Below are 16895 nucleotides of genomic sequence, written 5' to 3' on the forward strand. Positions count from 1 at the left end.
CTTCACGGACACGCCCTTCAACGAAAACTCAAGATCTTCACATTTCAGCATCGCAAAGGCCTTTACATTACACTAACCAAATTTGAAGATGATCCGATTAAAACTGGAAGAGGAGTTTATTAAAGTACAAGGCCTGAAAATGGCAAAAACTGCACAAATTGTAGGGGAAATTCAAGATGTCTGACTTCCTGTTGCGTTTAGGACTTCGCTCCAAGATACTTTTTTGTAGGTACTGGTACGAATTTCGTACACATTCGTGAAACATAGCGGGAGAAGCACTTCATTGAAATTTTATAGGTGGCGCTATCAAGCCATTTTGCCACGCCCAATTCTGAAACCCAGATCAGATGTAAATTTTCACCAGTTCTGATGCGCGTGCAAAGTTCTGAGAGTTTACGAGCATGTTTAGGCCCTCAAAAACGTGATTCACTTTGAAGAAACGACAGCAAATCCATGAGGGCCCTAATAATCACACTATTAACGCCTTAATTGTGAACGTCCTAAATAAAAGTAATTGCAAAAAATATTAAAGCAAACCCATTAACACAAGAGTAATGATGTAGAAACACATAATACACAAACATGTCTTACACCGTCATGGAAACCCTGTAAATATAATAGTATTAAAAACTTCAAGGCCAAAATGTGCAGGAACACTGATCTTCGTGTCCTATGGTATAATACGGTATTACAAATCGCGTCTGATCTTTGATTATGATTGGCTGAACCGCATTTTGTAAAGCACAGTGTTATGGGGGTTATTGCTTAAAATGCTGAAGGAATACGACTAAGCTCTACATAATGTATTTACATTCAAAACGTGCTTAAAACAGTGTGGATTACAGATCATATGCTTTGATAGAGGCCAACTGACCCAACAAAGAAAATAAGAAAGAAACCCTAAAAGCACTTCTGCTGACAAAAGATGATTTTAATGACAGATAAAAGATCACTTCTCATCATCAGAACATCTGGGTGGCTGGATAGATAGATAATACTCATGCACTTCCCATGCCAATTTAGTAGAAATGGATAGAGCTAGTGGATTACAAACTATTAAAGCTACAGTAAACTTCAAAGCCATTGGTCCTACAGTAAAAGCACAAAGTATGTTGGTCTGCCGAGAGTTAGTCGGGGTTTATGGTTTAAACTGAGCACTCCATTAAGGCTCAAAGGATAATTTTCCTGTTAAAATGTGAATGGCTTATAAACACACAGCACAATGTATTCTTTCTTAAGACTGAAGTCAGCCACATCTTCTGCCCAGAGAGTGCAGCTAAAGTGGCCAATCAGAGCGGGAGTGAAGGGTTTGGTCCTCTCTGCTTCACTACTGGCCGTTCTTCACATTAAACATCCTCTCCTGAAACAAACAGAGGGAAAAAAGATGATGCAGCACGTGCTGAGGTCCACATCCCCCCAAATAAAGTGCAAACAGAAGTGCAGCACACAAGACAACATATCATCATTTATGGACTAACCCAATGCATTTAATAATATTACATAAAACTGTGCGATAATACTAGTCTCATAACTCAGCCTCATCAAGGGGCTTCAAATCACCCAACAGAGTTAGGAGACTGTCGACAGTCACAAAAGCGTTCGGCTCACATTTCACTAACATGCATTATTTCTGCATTCTGCAAATGTGATCACAATCAAAAAATAAAAATAAAATAAAAACTCAGGACACATTAAGAAAATGTGAAAATTTTTGTACCTTGATCATGGCCTCGAGTTTGATGGCGTCTGCAGCAAATTTGCGAATCCCGTCGGAGAGTTTCTCCACAGCCATGCGGTCCTCATTGTGCAACCAGCGGAAGCTCTTCTCATCCAGGTGCACCTGCTCCAGATCACACGCTTTCGCTGAAAGAGATCAATTTGCTGAAATCATTTCAAACCGGACGGTTCAGCGTGAGGGACGCGTGTGGCTCTGATGCTCACCTCCCTGCGGCGTGAGGGAACACGTCACTGTGCTGTGGTCCTGGCTGAGCTCTCCCAGCAGCCCCGGGGAGATGGTGAGCAGATCACAGCCCGCCAGAGCCTTCACTTCCCCCGTGTTCCTGAAGGAGGCGCCCATCACCACCGTCGTGTAGCTGAACTTCTTATAGTAGTTGTAGATCTTGGTGACACTCTGCACCCCTGAAAGACAGAAGCGTGTGCTCGAGTCAGATCAATGTTTCAGATGCTCCACACAAACACCATAGAGTTTGAATCACTTATAACTAGGGCTGGGAAAAATAAGTATAAACTAATATATAATTAGTAGTGCTGGGCAATGAATGACATTTTTTTAATCGCAATCGCATAATTTTTCTGCGATTAAATCGCATTATGCGCAAAATTCAATAATGAATTCAAAAGTACTGTATTGCTCACTTTTATTTTAAAAGTACTGCTGTATGAACAGAAGTGCAATACTATTTGGTTTGCAAACACTTTAAACAATTAAGGTGCTTTTTTACAGCAGCATTCCCTTTACATTGTAACAGTTAAAATATTTATTGTAAACCTCAACTTAAACATGTAATCAAATTAAAATCTCCTTTTCATAGAACTCGTGTATTCTTGTGATGGTGTGTCTTGACACCATGTCTACACTGGACGCGAGTGGCGCGACGCGACAAAATACTATAGAACCCATTATAATTAGTGATGCGGTCTACACTGGATGCGGCGCAACACGACAAATCATACGTGCCGTCATTCGTTGTGATCCTATACACCGGATGCAACAGTTGTCATGATGCGCCGCAACAGCTAAAGTCTGTCTACAATGACTGGACGAGTCACGCGACAAAGCGACCGTTGCAAATCATTTGAATTTTGTGTCAGTACGTCGTAGATAGAACGAGGCAGCAGTTTACTGTCGGGAATTTGTCGTGCCGCATCCAGTGTAGACGGCATCACTTATTATAATGGGTTCTATAGTATGTTGTCGCGTCGTGCCGCGCCGCTCACATCCGGTGTAGACACGGTGTTAGGGCCTCCCCAAATGCTCTCATTGGTTGAGACGCGTGATGACGCCCATTCCAAACCAGTACCGATCAACATCCCACCCCTTCTGTGACCCATGGTTTGTCTGTATGTGTATTCAGAGCCAGTGAGCAACGGACTTTCAAAATAATAATAATAATAATAATAAAAACTGCATTAATGCACGATAAAATAATTGTCAGCGTTTATTAATGCGTTAACGCGATAACTGCCCAGCCCTAATAATTAGTAAATGATAAGTCAATAATATAATAAAGTATATACTCCATGTGGAGAAACATTTTACCATCCATGGCTTTTATAAATCAAGGGATGTCCAAACCCGTTTCTGAAAACCACAGGGAATTTAGCTCCACCCCTAATCAAACCTGAACCAACTAAACAAGGACTTCAGACTCGCTAGAAACTTCCAGGCAGGTGTGATGGAGCTGGACTCTGCAGGACGCTGGGCCTCCAGGAGCAATCACCGATCACACAATTGCATTTAGAAACATATGAGACACAGTGGAAAGGAATAAAACCCCCACTAATTCTCGTGACATGTTTTCTAAAAGTTGAACCTCTTAATTTTTCATGGCTTTCTCTTCATGCCTCAGAACGCATTTCGTGCATTCTTGAAATGCACAACTATGACTGTGTGAATGGCTTGGTTTTAACCCAAACAATATCTTCTCCGCATTGAGCTTCTATATATTTCTAATATTTTTGAATGATAAATGCAGCAGTAGCACATCTTCTGGGTTCAACTGGATAAACAAAAACATTAAAATGCAACGACACTTAAATCATCACTGCATCTTGTGCAACGCTGATAAGGCTCCCGGACGCACACCTAAAATTCAAATCCACCGTTTTCTGCATTTGAATGCAAATTTTTATTTTAAATTTGACTAATATTCCTTTTTTTGATTCCCAGTCTCCTCGTCGCAGGCACTCGTTTCAGCATGCGTTTGTGTTCTGTCAGCTGTCTAGTTGTCACTCATAATACGCTCCTATAAATGAAAAAAGCGCGATACTATTCTGCGCTATATCAAACTTTTTTTTCTATCATTATCGATGATGGTGTACCGCCCAGGCCTAAGCTCAATGTCAAACTCTTTGCCGTCTCTTTGTCCATTGTTGAACTTTATCCTGTATGGAGGTTAGACTGACTGTTTTGGACTGCTGCCTTGAACTGGAGCAGTACACAATGATACGTCCGGTGTATGATATCTGCACGCTCACTTAGCCGTGACACAGCATCCCGCTTCACAATAAACCTATATAGAGCACTATGTGCGAGAAAGTTCTGTTATCGGAGAACATGCCTGGATCTTCATGGGGCTCGTAGTTTTTGCGGTCGGTGTTTTCTTTGTACCAGTCCAGGATACGCCCTACAAAGGGCGAGATGAGGGTGATGTGAGCCTCAGCACATGCAACAGCCTGAGCGAACGAGAACAGCAGAGTCATGTTGCAATGGATCCCGTCTTTCTCCTCCAACTCCCTGACAAAGTCAAACATACAGACGTCAGCAGAGCAGCTCTCACCGTTTATTAATACAGCTGTATATGAAGGAATCAGCTTTCACATTGTTTGTGGTCATTATGACAGCAAACAGAAGCAACAACTGAAGATGTGTGACACCTGAATATCATCTTATAATCTTAATGAAGACTGATTGAACACACTCACTGTCCGGCCTGAATGCCCTCCCATGTGGAGGAGAGTTTGATGAGGATGCGCTCCTTACTGACTCCCGCCTCTTCATAGAGAGAGATGAGCCTCCGGGCACGAGACACCATCGCTTCTTTATCAAAAGACAGCCTGAAAATTACACATCACATCTGTCATTAGGACACATCTCTCTCACACACACACTGATAATTCAAAAAAGTATGTGTGAGTTTTTGTCTTTCTCTGGAGTATGTGTGTGTGAATGTGTAAATCTCTGGTTCATACTACAGCACAGTAAGTGGTAATTATGGACATTAACGTTGGTGTCAAAGAAAAGCAGCAGTAAGCGGCCTGTCACCAGACACAAGCGCTGCTCTCATCCTCGTATCCTCATGTCTTAGCTCCAGCTATTTAGGATGCAAGGAAATGAGGACGGAGGATTCTATAGTGCTACAATCAGGTCCCCGGTGCATCTACCAACCCAGGAAACGTGAAAACGATTAACCCAGTAACTTTGTTTTGGTAAGCCTTTTTCTGCAAGCGTCTGAAAAAACGAGCACGTCAGATTTCACTCCCTTTGTGACGTGGCAAAGGGATCTTCTTATAATATCACCGTCCCTTTATCTGCACGTTTCCACTCACGGCGCCGTTATTCAGTTTTCACAAGCGACAACTGTATACTAGTTCTAACGCCATGGCAAAAGTTCGAGCAAAGTATGCAAACTGTTCTATCGTTGGCTGCACAGACGAGCACAGAACACTATTTAGAGTCCCAGCTTCAGACGAGACAAGAAAGCAGTGGATTAATTTATTTACTGTATATTACGCTGCTGCCACAGATCTAACATAAACATGAGATCTCTTTCCCAGGTGTTTACCTTCACAGACATGAACTGTTTTTGTAATTCATGTGTTTTTAAAATAAACTTTTGTCTATTTGACAGTTTAAGCACAATAAGCCATGAAAGAGATCACGTAACGTGGCACCACTAGCGTAGATCACGTAACGTGGCATCACTAGCGCAGGTCACGTAACGTGGCATCACATCACTAGCGTAGATCACGTAGCGTCGCATCACTAACGTAGATCACGTAGCGTCGCATCACTAACGTAGATCACGTAGCGTCGCATCACTAACGTAGATCACGTAGCGTCGCATCACTAACGTAGATCACGTAGCGTCGCATCACTAACGTAGATCACGTAGCGTCGCATCACTAACGTAGATCACGTAGCGTCGCATCACTAACGTAGATCACGTAGCGTCGCATCACTAACGTAGATCACGTAGCGTCGCATCACTAACGTAGATCACGTAGCGTCGCATCACTAACGTAGATCACGTAGCGTCGCATCACTAACGTAGATCACGTAGCGTCGCATCACTAACGTAGATCACGTAGCGTCGCATCACTAACGTAGATCACGTAGCGTCGCATCACTAACGTAGATCACGTAGCGTCGCATCACTAACGTAGATCACGTAGCGTCGCATCACTAACGTAGATCACGTAGCGTCGCATCACTAACGTAGATCACGTAGCGTCGCATCACTAACGTAGATCACGTAGCGTCGCATCACTAACGTAGATCACGTAGCGTCGCATCACTAACGTAGATCACGTAGCGTCGCATCACTAACGTAGATCACGTAGCGTCGCATCACTAACGTAGATCACGTAGCGTCGCATCACTAACGTAGATCACGTAGCGTCGCATCACTAACGTAGATCACGTAGCGTCGCATCACTAACGTAGATCACGTAGCGTCGCATCACTAACGTAGATCACGTAGCGTCGCATCACTAACGTAGATCACGTAGCGTCGCATCACTAACGTAGATCACGTAGCGTCGCATCACTAACGTAGATCACGTAGCGTCGCATCACTAACGTAGATCACGTAGCGTCGCATCACTAACGTAGATCACGTAGCGTCGCATCACTAACGTAGATCACGTAGCGTCGCATCACTAACGTAGATCACGTAGCGTCGCATCACTAACGTAGATCACGTAGCGTCGCATCACTAACGTAGATCACGTAGCGTCGCATCACTAACGTAGATCACGTAGCGTCGCATCACTAACGTAGATCACGTAGCGTCGCATCACTAACGTAGATCACGTAGCGTCGCATCACTAACGTAGATCACGTAGCGTCGCATCACTAACGTAGATCACGTAGCGTCGCATCACTAACGTAGATCACGTAGCGTCGCATCACTAACGTAGATCACGTAGCGTCGCATCACTAACGTAGATCACGTAGCGTCGCATCACTAACGTAGATCACGTAGCGTCGCATCACTAACGTAGATCACGTAGCGTCGCATCACTAACGTAGATCACGTAGCGTCGCATCACTAACGTAGATCACGTAGCGTCGCATCACTAACGTAGATCACGTAGCGTCGCATCACTAACGTAGATCACGTAGCGTCGCATCACTAACGTAGATCACGTAGCGTCGCATCACTAACGTAGATCACGTAGCGTCGCATCACTAACGTAGATCACGTAGCGTCGCATCACTAACGTAGATCACGTAGCGTCGCATCACTAACGTAGATCACGTAGCGTCGCATCACTAACGTAGATCACGTAGCGTCGCATCACTAACGTAGATCACGTAGCGTCGCATCACTAACGTAGATCACGTAGCGTCGCATCACTAACGTAGATCACGTAGCGTCGCATCACTAACGTAGATCACGTAGCGTCGCATCACTAACGTAGATCACGTAACGTGGCATCACATCACTAGCGTAGATCACGTAGCGTCGCATCACTAACGTAGATCACGTAACGTGGCATCACTAGCGTAGATCACGTAGCGTGGCATCACTAGCGAAGATCACGTAGCGTCGCATCACTAGCGTAGATCACGTAACGTGGCATCACTAGCGTAGATCACGTAACGTGGCATCACATCACTAGCGTAGATCACGTAGCGTCGCATCACTCTCACCTCGCATCGACTTCAGTGGAGACCCGGCCAGGAACTTTCTTTAAGATTTCCAAACCAAAGTTCACAAACAGCTTGTCCATGGCATTGGTCACCTGCTCCTTCTCACTCCTGCAATTGCAAAAAGATGCACATTAAACCTGTAAGAAACTATCTAACAGAACACATCTGTGTACTCCATACACTCACCCGCCGTTAGCAATGCCGTATTTGATGGCCTGCTCCACGAGAGGCTGGTAGGTGGGCATTTTAGCTGCAGCCAGAATCAGAGAAGGATTGGTGGTGGCATCCTGAGGTTTGTACTCTTCAATAGCTGCGGAGAAGAGCAAACAAGGCAAATTATATTAAGTGCAATCTCAACAGTATTCTTGATGTCTTCTAAAAAACTGATGATATTTTGACCAGAGAAGACGGTAACCCTGTTTGGAGTGTTTGTTAGTCTGCCAATGGCTGTGGATAAATAGAAGAACAATATTGTGAAAAGATGATAAACAACATCTCATGATGGAAATGTTTTCTGTAATGTCCTCCGAAGAGGTCTAAAGAGTATTTCAAAATGGGATGTTCAGAAAAGAGTAGAGTAACCAGAGGTCGACCGATTTTAGATTTTACTGATACCTATAGCCAAGTTAGACCACACTGGCCGATACGATTAATCAAGGGATAGTTTTTCAAATGGATACTGAACGAAAACTAAAATAGTGCTTTACTATTTTAAAAAAATGGACTGAACCAGTCTTTGTACATGAATAAAAAAGATTTAATTAAATATTAATTATATATTGATCATTAAAGTTAGTTCATTGACTGTGTTTTGAAGAAAATGTAAAGATATGCTTATAACTATGTAGATGTATGTGTTATGTGCTGCTACTGCTAATGTGTATAGGTACAGTTCTGTGATGTGATTAGCGTCACTTTATTTTTGTTCTTATTTTAATTATTTGTATGATTTTTGCCATTTTGTGCAGATTTGTGGACCCCAGGAAGATTAGCAACCTCTTTGTGGAAGCTAATGGGGATCCAACTAAACAAACAATAAACTAATGTTATCAGAAACAACTTCATTTAAAAATATATTAGTAAATGTTGAAATTAACACACTCTAACTAGACGACCATCTTTAAATATCTACACAAAGGCCAGAGCATTGAAATTACATACGGATATTGCATGTATTCTCTCACACTTGAATTGCTTCTATTCTAGAACACGTGATGATTATATAATCAAAATAACAAAATATGGCAGTCGCACAAAAACGCAGCGCCGCGTCTAGAACTTGCAGCTATCAGGAGTTACACGTATCGGACGGTTTATTTAATCACCAAACAGGCAAAAGTTCACTTCAAATATGATCAAAAGCGGCAGAGACGAGTTTGAAGTTTGGCGTTTAAAAACACAGAGCAAAACAAAAAGAAAACGTGCGATCTATATTATAGCTCTCTATATAAAGCATTCAGACTTTATAGATACAGAAACAAACGTTTAGCTGAAAAATGCACAGCACATGACTTTACAGCCTAGGGTGAAGTCATTATGTACAGTAACAATGATTTGGGACAAATATAATGTAATTTAATGTAAAACTGTGAATGGCGGCAGGATTTCTGTCGCTGAATCACCATATCAGAACCTTTCTCGCGTCACAGCTTTAAATCTGCAACTTTGCTGCTAACAAATGCATTAATGTGACCAGCTGGATATAAACTAATGCAAATAGATGTCAACAATCATGACATTAAGCATTTGCGTCAGACTCGCGTGTGTTTTGGTCACATTGTTTTAACCATTTGAGGTCCTGCTAATGTTCCCGTCCTCTCAGCCTTGAAAGCAAACATACTGCTGTTCATTCTCCACTAATGCAGCATCTAGTCAACAAATTAATGACTTGGTAATGATATGAAAACAGGCACTACAGTATACACACAGTTTCCCTGTCTGTTTTAAAGCACATCTGAAGTGTCCCGCTCTGTGCAGCATTCAGTGTCACGTGTCAAAACAAACAGCAGTGGTGTCAGTGATCAGCTCTCGCTCTCATACTGTAGAACCATAGGTATAAGATACCTAGACGCCTCATTGGCCGTTGGATCGTACGTCAACGCCGCTGCCATATTGGTCTGGGCAACTTGCCGTAAATCTCATAGGTGGACTAAAGAAAAGATCCCGGATTCCCTGACTATTTTGAGGTTTTACAAATAGTCGTAAAATCCTAATTATTTCTCGGAAAATTACCTTTTGCATGCAAGTCTGAATAGTTAGGGGCCACGCACCTGTTGTATCTGTCAGCGTCATTTTTCTTCTTCCGCCGCAAGTCTATAGCAGCCCATAGAACCGCTTGCGGGAAAGTTGTGAAATTTGGCACACTGATAGAGGACAGTCTCAACATTAACCACAGCAAGTTTGGAGTCTCTAACTCCAACTCTCTAGCGCCACCACGTGTCCAAAGTTTAAATTTCTTTATGCTAATAACTTTTGAACCATAAGGCACAAAATGAAAATATTTTTTTCCTCTGAATCCTTGGCTCATGCAGAGTCGAAACACCAAAATTCAAAAATGGCAAGGTTTAGTTTTTTCGCTATTTTAATTGTTCGTAAAACCTACTTTTTCGAACTCGTCCTAGACGGTTTGTCTGATTATCACCAAAAGATGTTTTTGTCTGAAAACCAAGAGACCAAACTTGCTGTGTGTTATAATAAACGTGACCTGAGACTACCTGCAGTGTTTCAGCGCAGTGCCCCCTTTAAGGACATTTTTAGATCCCTAACCCACAGAAAGCATGAGTAGTTTTTAGTTCTTGAACAAGAGAGCTGCGTTAACGAATCAGACATCACAGACTGTGTCTGCCACAGGGATTCTGATTGGCGATCAATGTTTTTATCATTCATCAGCTGAAGAAAATAACCCTTCCACACTCGCACTAGCATACATTAGCTTTCAGCTGAACCCTAGCTGTATTTACTCAGTGTTCAGGAAGTAGTCAAAGGATGGACTGCCTCATCGTGACAATGCAGAAAGCCCAGGAGTTTCATCAGACGCTGCTTCCTTGTGTAAAAGCAAACACTGAAATCACTGATCGGCAGCGGCGAGTTTCACAAGACAGTCTGAAGCAATGCAATCTGATGCAAGTCACAGCCATCCGACTCCTTCTGCATTAGATCCAGAGCTCGTGTGTGTGTCCTGGACGGAGTTACAGAGATCCAGTTATCGTCCAGAGCAACTCTCCAGTCTCACTCTGCCTGGCGACGCTTGTGAAAAACTGATTTAAATTCAATCTAAAAATCACACACTTTTGTACAAAGTTCATGTGTAAGTCAAGATAAGGCTTTGCATCAATATTAGTGACTGATTTGGTCATTTTATGTAATAAAAAGTGAATACGTTTATTATAAGATTAACTATTCTCGTGTTTTAACCTCTTTCAATAAGGTCTCATTCATGGGTTTTCGCATTTACAGAGAAAACAATCCGTGTTGCTCTCAGAACTTATAAAGTCAGCCAAATTCATAAATATTAAGAAACGCACATAAGATGATTAATATTAATAAGCAAGGCATTAAGTAATTAGTCGTGTGACAATCGCCCACTTGCTAAGAGCTGCCTCTCGGCCAATCAGAGAGCCCGTCTCTGTAGAACGCTTAATATTCATGAGATGAGGCGCCTTCGCTTCCGGGTCTGGCCATGCGTCTACACAGTACTGTACTTTTCCCTCGCCCAGATTTAGTTTGCATTAAACCAATTACCAAGATCCCGTGTTCACTCCGATCTGGTGAACTCGACACGACACAGCAGGTTTCTCAGCACTGATGCTCCGCTAAACGGCTTCGGGTCGCACACTAGTTCCTCAGCGCGGGCTACTTCTGCAATCATTAACCATGTTTGCTTCGGGGAAAGCGAAGAAAAGCGCAGAGTTTTCAGTACACAGGCAGCATAAGTGGCTTAATGAAGTGCCGCATGAGCGCTTATAAACTGTGTGCTGCAAACTGACTCAACACTAACTAACCTAAGCTCTAGAAGAACTTTACCGTTAAAGTCGCCCGTGTCTGCAACGACCACCGTGTACTTCTTGATCTCCTCCAGCGCAGACTCCATCTTTCGCCGTTTGTCCGGTGACACAGACATGATCCCGAGACCCGAGCTTTTATAGCCGCAGAGAGAGACTCAGACCTTCAGCAGAGAGAGAGAGAGAGAGACTCAGAGCGTCAGCAGAGAGAGAGAGAGAGACTGAGACCTTCAGCGGAGAGAGAGAGAGAGAGAGAGAGAGAGAGAGAGAGAGAGAGAGAGAGAGAGAGAGAGAGAGAGAGAGAGAGAGAGAGAGAGAGAGAGAGAGAGAGAGAGAGAGAGAGAGAGAGAGAGAGAGAGAGAGAGAGAGAGAGAGAGAGAGAGAGAGAGAGAGAGAGAGAGAGAGAGAGAGAGAGAGAGAGAGAGAGAGAGAGAGAGAGAGAGAGAGAGAGAGAGAGAGAGAGAGAGAGAGAGAGAGAGAGAGAGAGAGAGAGAGAGAGAGAGAGAGAGACGTGCCTGCGTGGGGGCGGGGCCACGGCTCATGACGCCATCGCGTTCTTCTTCTTCTGTGGATTTATTCGCATACCGCCACCTCCTGTGCTGGAGTATGAATTGACTTCAGTCTAGGTATATATTTTGATATCTATATTCTATTCTTAAGTCTAGTATTATTAATTAATGTTAAAATTGTCTTTATTATTTGACCAGATCCTTGTTTTGTGTTTAATATGTTGCAGATTGAAAATTCATTGCATCCTAAGTTCTCTTTATAGTAGATTATCTGTTCATATCTAGACAGAGTAACAACACATGATCGGCTGTTCCCTTCACTTGGCATGTTTCACGACATCCACTACTGTGTTTTCCTGTTATATGAAGCGTAGAATTAAGTTTTGTGTGACCCATCCTTAGTCTTGTTAAAATGACCTGATGTTCTCTACTTAAGGTTAATATCATTTTGCTTCGACTTGTGTTGTGTATTATAAAAATGTCCTTCTGTTTTACAGTCATTCCAGTTCCCTTGCCTTTTCCAATCGCAAGCTTCTTTAGAAAGAAAACAATGAATAGCCATAATATGGACTTTTGTAAATGCTGCGATACTGTGATGCTCAGAGACAGTTATTTCCTTCTCACATTGCTGATTTCACCACTAACTCTTCACCTGAACAGTTTATGTTTGTGTATATGGTATCATTGTAATCCTTGACCATCAAAACATAGGGGTAAACATAAGCTTTGCTGTGTTATCATGTTTGGTTCAGGAGATATGACACAAAATACATAATTTGGTTATGGGTGAAAGTAAAATGGTTGCCATGGCAACGATGGCTCCTTTTCTGCAAATGTTCAGGGCCCTAACCTGTACAATTGTACCAAGTTTCATGCTTTTATGAAAAAGTGAACATATCACCTCAAATGTGGCAGATCTCACCTGGACTCTACATCAAGTGCTAGACATCAGTATCAAGTGAGAATGAGTTGAACATCGTTACAGAAGAAGGCCATTGCATTTTATAAACCTCAATAAACTGGTCTTGTTTGATCGTAAGCATTGAAGAATGTGATACAGTAATGCAAGCAGATGATTTTTACAGCACTGTGTATTATTAGAATATTCAGTATAATAATGATGATCATAATAAATAGAGTAATTAATATGTATTAATCAGATTTCAATATAACATTATATTTAAATGGGGAGGGTTCCAAAAACAAACAGTATAGGGCAAAAAAGGCCTACTATTATATATATTTAATATTATATATATATATATATATATATATATATGATTGGATGTGTGAGCGTGTGGCAGTTTTTCTGCTAATTAAGGGAGAATATAGGACTTCTTCACCTTGCTAGTGGTTGTTGAAAGGAAAACTGCTATGAAATGCATCATATTTTGTGAGAAACAGTGATATGCAGCAGCAAAACAGGCACTAATTTTAGAATTAGCACTCCAAAATGAGTCAGATACAAGTATTGGATTTCATTCAGCAAACATGATGCAGGGCGGTGTAATCAATACGGATCTTACAAGGTCATGTAATGTGACTTATTTATATATTTTTTAATCACTATAACATTGATTTTATATTTCTAATGCCATGTCTCATTTTGTTCATAATTTTGATATATTGTAAATATATTAACATATAGTCTGAATAATTTTTGGACTTTATGATTTATCCTTGTAGACGGAAAAGCTGAATGCGAGCCCTGGCACCTTGCTTTATTAACGGCGAGGAGAAATTAAGGAGCTTTGGGTCATATTCTGTTTCGGGTCATTCATTACCACCAAAACTATACACACTGTTTGTTTGCATTTGTTTGTAAATGTGTTTTTAAACCTAATCAGATTCACCACTGAATTGCTTAGACGGGGTTAGAGTGAGACTGTAGAGGTTTGGATCAGAAGATCTGAGCTGACAGAGACAGCGGCGCTCCTGATAATGACGGCTGGATTACTGAGGTTTAGAGAGACTCTCAGCTAATGAGGTTGGCTGCATTAATGTGAGTTGGGAATAAAAGCGTTTAACAGGAGCAGATGAGACATTCACAACCCTTTGCACTGCAAGACCTAATGCACAGGTCTCAATATTTTGACAGATAATGTTTATATGAACGCACACTATAACACTGTAGGCTGACAACAGCACGACTGTATGTGTTTGCTTTGTACTAGTAGTTTTGTAGTAATTTGTTTAAAGGTCACATATTTTACACCAGTTTTATTTTAAGTCTTGATGTCCTTAAGAATATATATTTGCGGTATAAGTACCAAAAACCATCTCAATATATTTTACAGCTCCTCTCTCAGGAGCTCTGCTGAGAACAGGTAGATTCTGGCCTGTCTAATTAATATTCATGAGCCTCTCTTCTGATTGGCCTGTTGTGTTCTGAGTGACGCATGTTCAGGCCAACCACAGGTAGCTAGGGTCAGCGACGTCACAGCGCTAGTTGGAGGCGGCCCATTCAAACCAGCGCAGATTCGGCTACATGAGGAGCTTAAAATATCATCTTGTTGTGATGTTGGGTGCCAGAATCGACGTAATACAGCCTCAAATTAGAAATCTGATCGCATATCTGCTGCCACTGCCAGACAAAAAACCGATGACAGCTGTGGTTAAACACGATAACACAAGCAGACTGGACAGAAACGATCGACAAAAATACTCGCATTTGCAGCGCACACTTCTTATCAGAAAAGGTTCAATAAAGTATTGTCTTTTGTTGTTATGGGCGCGTCTACAGATTTCTTGCCATATGTCTGTTTCTTGCATCTCACGACTATGTCCTGTATGAAATAATGTCTGTGTGCATGTGTATAAAACAACAAACTGACGATTTATATATAATCATTTGTAATTGTATATACATTGTTGTGATTAATTGTGGCTGGAACAATAATGTAAGATAGACACGGTGAGTTTGTCTTTACTTTACACGCTAGATGTGATCACCTCATAATAACAATCCTGTCAGATCGTCCATCCTCTGAGAGAGAGTGTAACGTTACAGGGCGGCCGATCTGGTTTCGTGGTTAAAGTTAACCTTTTCCACATGTTTCCGTGTTGTTGTTGCTCAGCAATGGCATGGACGTGATGTTGTCTGGGGGTGTGGCAAAAGGAGAGTGGGACGGTGGGCGGTGCTCGGGGGGGTGACTGAAGGCGGTGACTGTGTAGTTCTGACCTGAACTTTTTACGGAAGTCAAAACGGTTCGTGAAAAATCACAGCTACTTTATTCAGGCTGTGTGCATTTTACTGTGGACTGACTGTTTTGAAACTTATATGGTAGTTACATAGCCCCTAGACCTCAGTAATCGTGAAAAAAGCCAGGAAATTTCAGTTTTGACAATATGGGACCTTTAACAGAAACACCTGCGGATATGACAAGAAAAAACGCTAAAGATATAAAAATATGCTTTCAGAAGAAGAAATATGCTGAAGGAACTGATTCAAATAATTAACTCTGTAAAACTGTTTTGTCAGCGGTAAAAATTAGCTCACTCAGATGCATCCTGCATTCAAAAGAATCTTAATTATGAAATGTTATTTGTGCATAACAGTATCAAATCAAAGACACACTGCCATTTACTCTTATCGTGATGAATGTCAGTGAGCATGTATCGTGCTGATACATGCCAGCAGCTCATGAATACAACAGAAAAACAGCAAGAGGAGGAGGAGAGATGAAGAAACAGAAAAGATAGAGTGTGTTGCAGAGGAGATATTCTGCATCACACTGCTGTAATCACTAGTAAGGAATGGTGTGGACTGATAAGAAGAGATGTGAGATACAGAGAAGCTGTGTTGAAGGAAGATGGTGAGCAGCGGAAGACGATTGGTTGAGCTGTGAGGAGGCGTGCCAGTCTGAATGATTTGTATGACAGTTACCAGAGAGAGAGAGAGAGAGAGAGAGAGAGAGAAAGGAGGCGAGAGACTGTGTGCATTCAGCGTGTGTGTGTGTGTGTGTGTGTGTTTGAGGGGGTGTACGAGTGTAGGAATAATCGCAGGAGAGACAGGCGGTGTGGATCCTGTTCTGCGGTAGCTGTTGGGTTCTTGCCTCCCGTGAGGACTGTGCTTTATACCTGGAGTGAGCAGCGCTCCGACGCAGCAGAGGACAGAAGAGGGTCGATGGAGTGAAGCTATTAAACCCAGAGTGCGAACGCGCTGCCGGACCTCTGAATCCAAAGACAAAGACGCAGAGGTAGAAGGATAAAGAAGTGGCATGAATAAGGAAAGAAACTGACTGTAGGTTTGCCAGAAAATGAGAGCAGGTTAAGAGACAGGGGCACTAGTGCCAGCATGCACATGTCAGAAATGAATCCGGTCAAATGCATGGTTGTAAAGAGGTGATCTGCCATGCATCATTGTGGTAAGATATCTTCCCTAATGAAGCGGCATTAGAGCATCTATGCCATTGATTGAGGGTCCAGAAAGGATTAATTGCATTGCAGGAAATTACTGAAGTGCATCTGAAAGATATTGAATCAGCAGTTAAAAGTGATTAAACATTGCTAAGGATAGTCGGTGGACCTCTGTTGGACTTTATTGGCTTGCGAACCAAAGACCGCTGCCATCTCCTCAAGTTCCTGTTTAAAAAAAATCTATACTCCTTTTCATCAAAGAAAAAAAAACTAATAATGGGTATGTTTTAATGATTTTGGACTTGTGGTTTCCAACTTGCCGTGTTATCACTTTTCTTACTTTGTGACTCCAGTCTTGCAAAAGTGGGGATCATTTGGCCCCTGGGGGTCCGGGCTGCGACCCCGGCC

At 42.1% G+C, this 16895-nt stretch overlaps 2 protein-coding genes across 2 annotated transcripts in view; one reads left to right on the forward strand and one right to left on the reverse strand.

Moving 5' to 3' along the window:
• Nucleotides 1-913: 913 nt before the first annotated feature.
• On the reverse strand, nucleotides 914-11827 carry taldo1 (transaldolase 1). The gene is made up of 8 exons (XM_016291433.1): nucleotides 11642-11827; nucleotides 7805-7928; nucleotides 7619-7726; nucleotides 4666-4797; nucleotides 4302-4477; nucleotides 1942-2139; nucleotides 1718-1863; nucleotides 914-1360 (listed from the first exon to the last, which is right to left on the reverse strand). The coding sequence occupies exons 1-8, from the start codon at nucleotides 11736-11738 to the stop codon at nucleotides 1328-1330; spliced, it is 1014 nt and encodes a 337-aa protein (XP_016146919.1). The 5' UTR covers nucleotides 11739-11827; the 3' UTR covers nucleotides 914-1327.
• A 4223-nt stretch (nucleotides 11828-16050) lies between these two features.
• LOC107599754 (tetraspanin-4-like) overlaps nucleotides 16051-16895 on the forward strand; it is a 25104-nt gene continuing 24259 nt past the window's right edge. The window contains exon 1 of the mRNA XM_016291434.1: nucleotides 16051-16895. This exon is cut by the window's right edge and continues 330 nt beyond it. The gene's annotated coding sequence lies outside the window, so the exon portion shown is untranslated.

Source organism: Sinocyclocheilus grahami, unplaced genomic scaffold (assembly GCF_001515645.1).
Source record: "Sinocyclocheilus grahami isolate Dianchi unplaced genomic scaffold, SAMN03320097.WGS_v1.1 scaffold271.1, whole genome shotgun sequence".
NCBI lineage: Eukaryota > Metazoa > Chordata > Actinopteri > Cypriniformes > Cyprinidae > Sinocyclocheilus > Sinocyclocheilus grahami.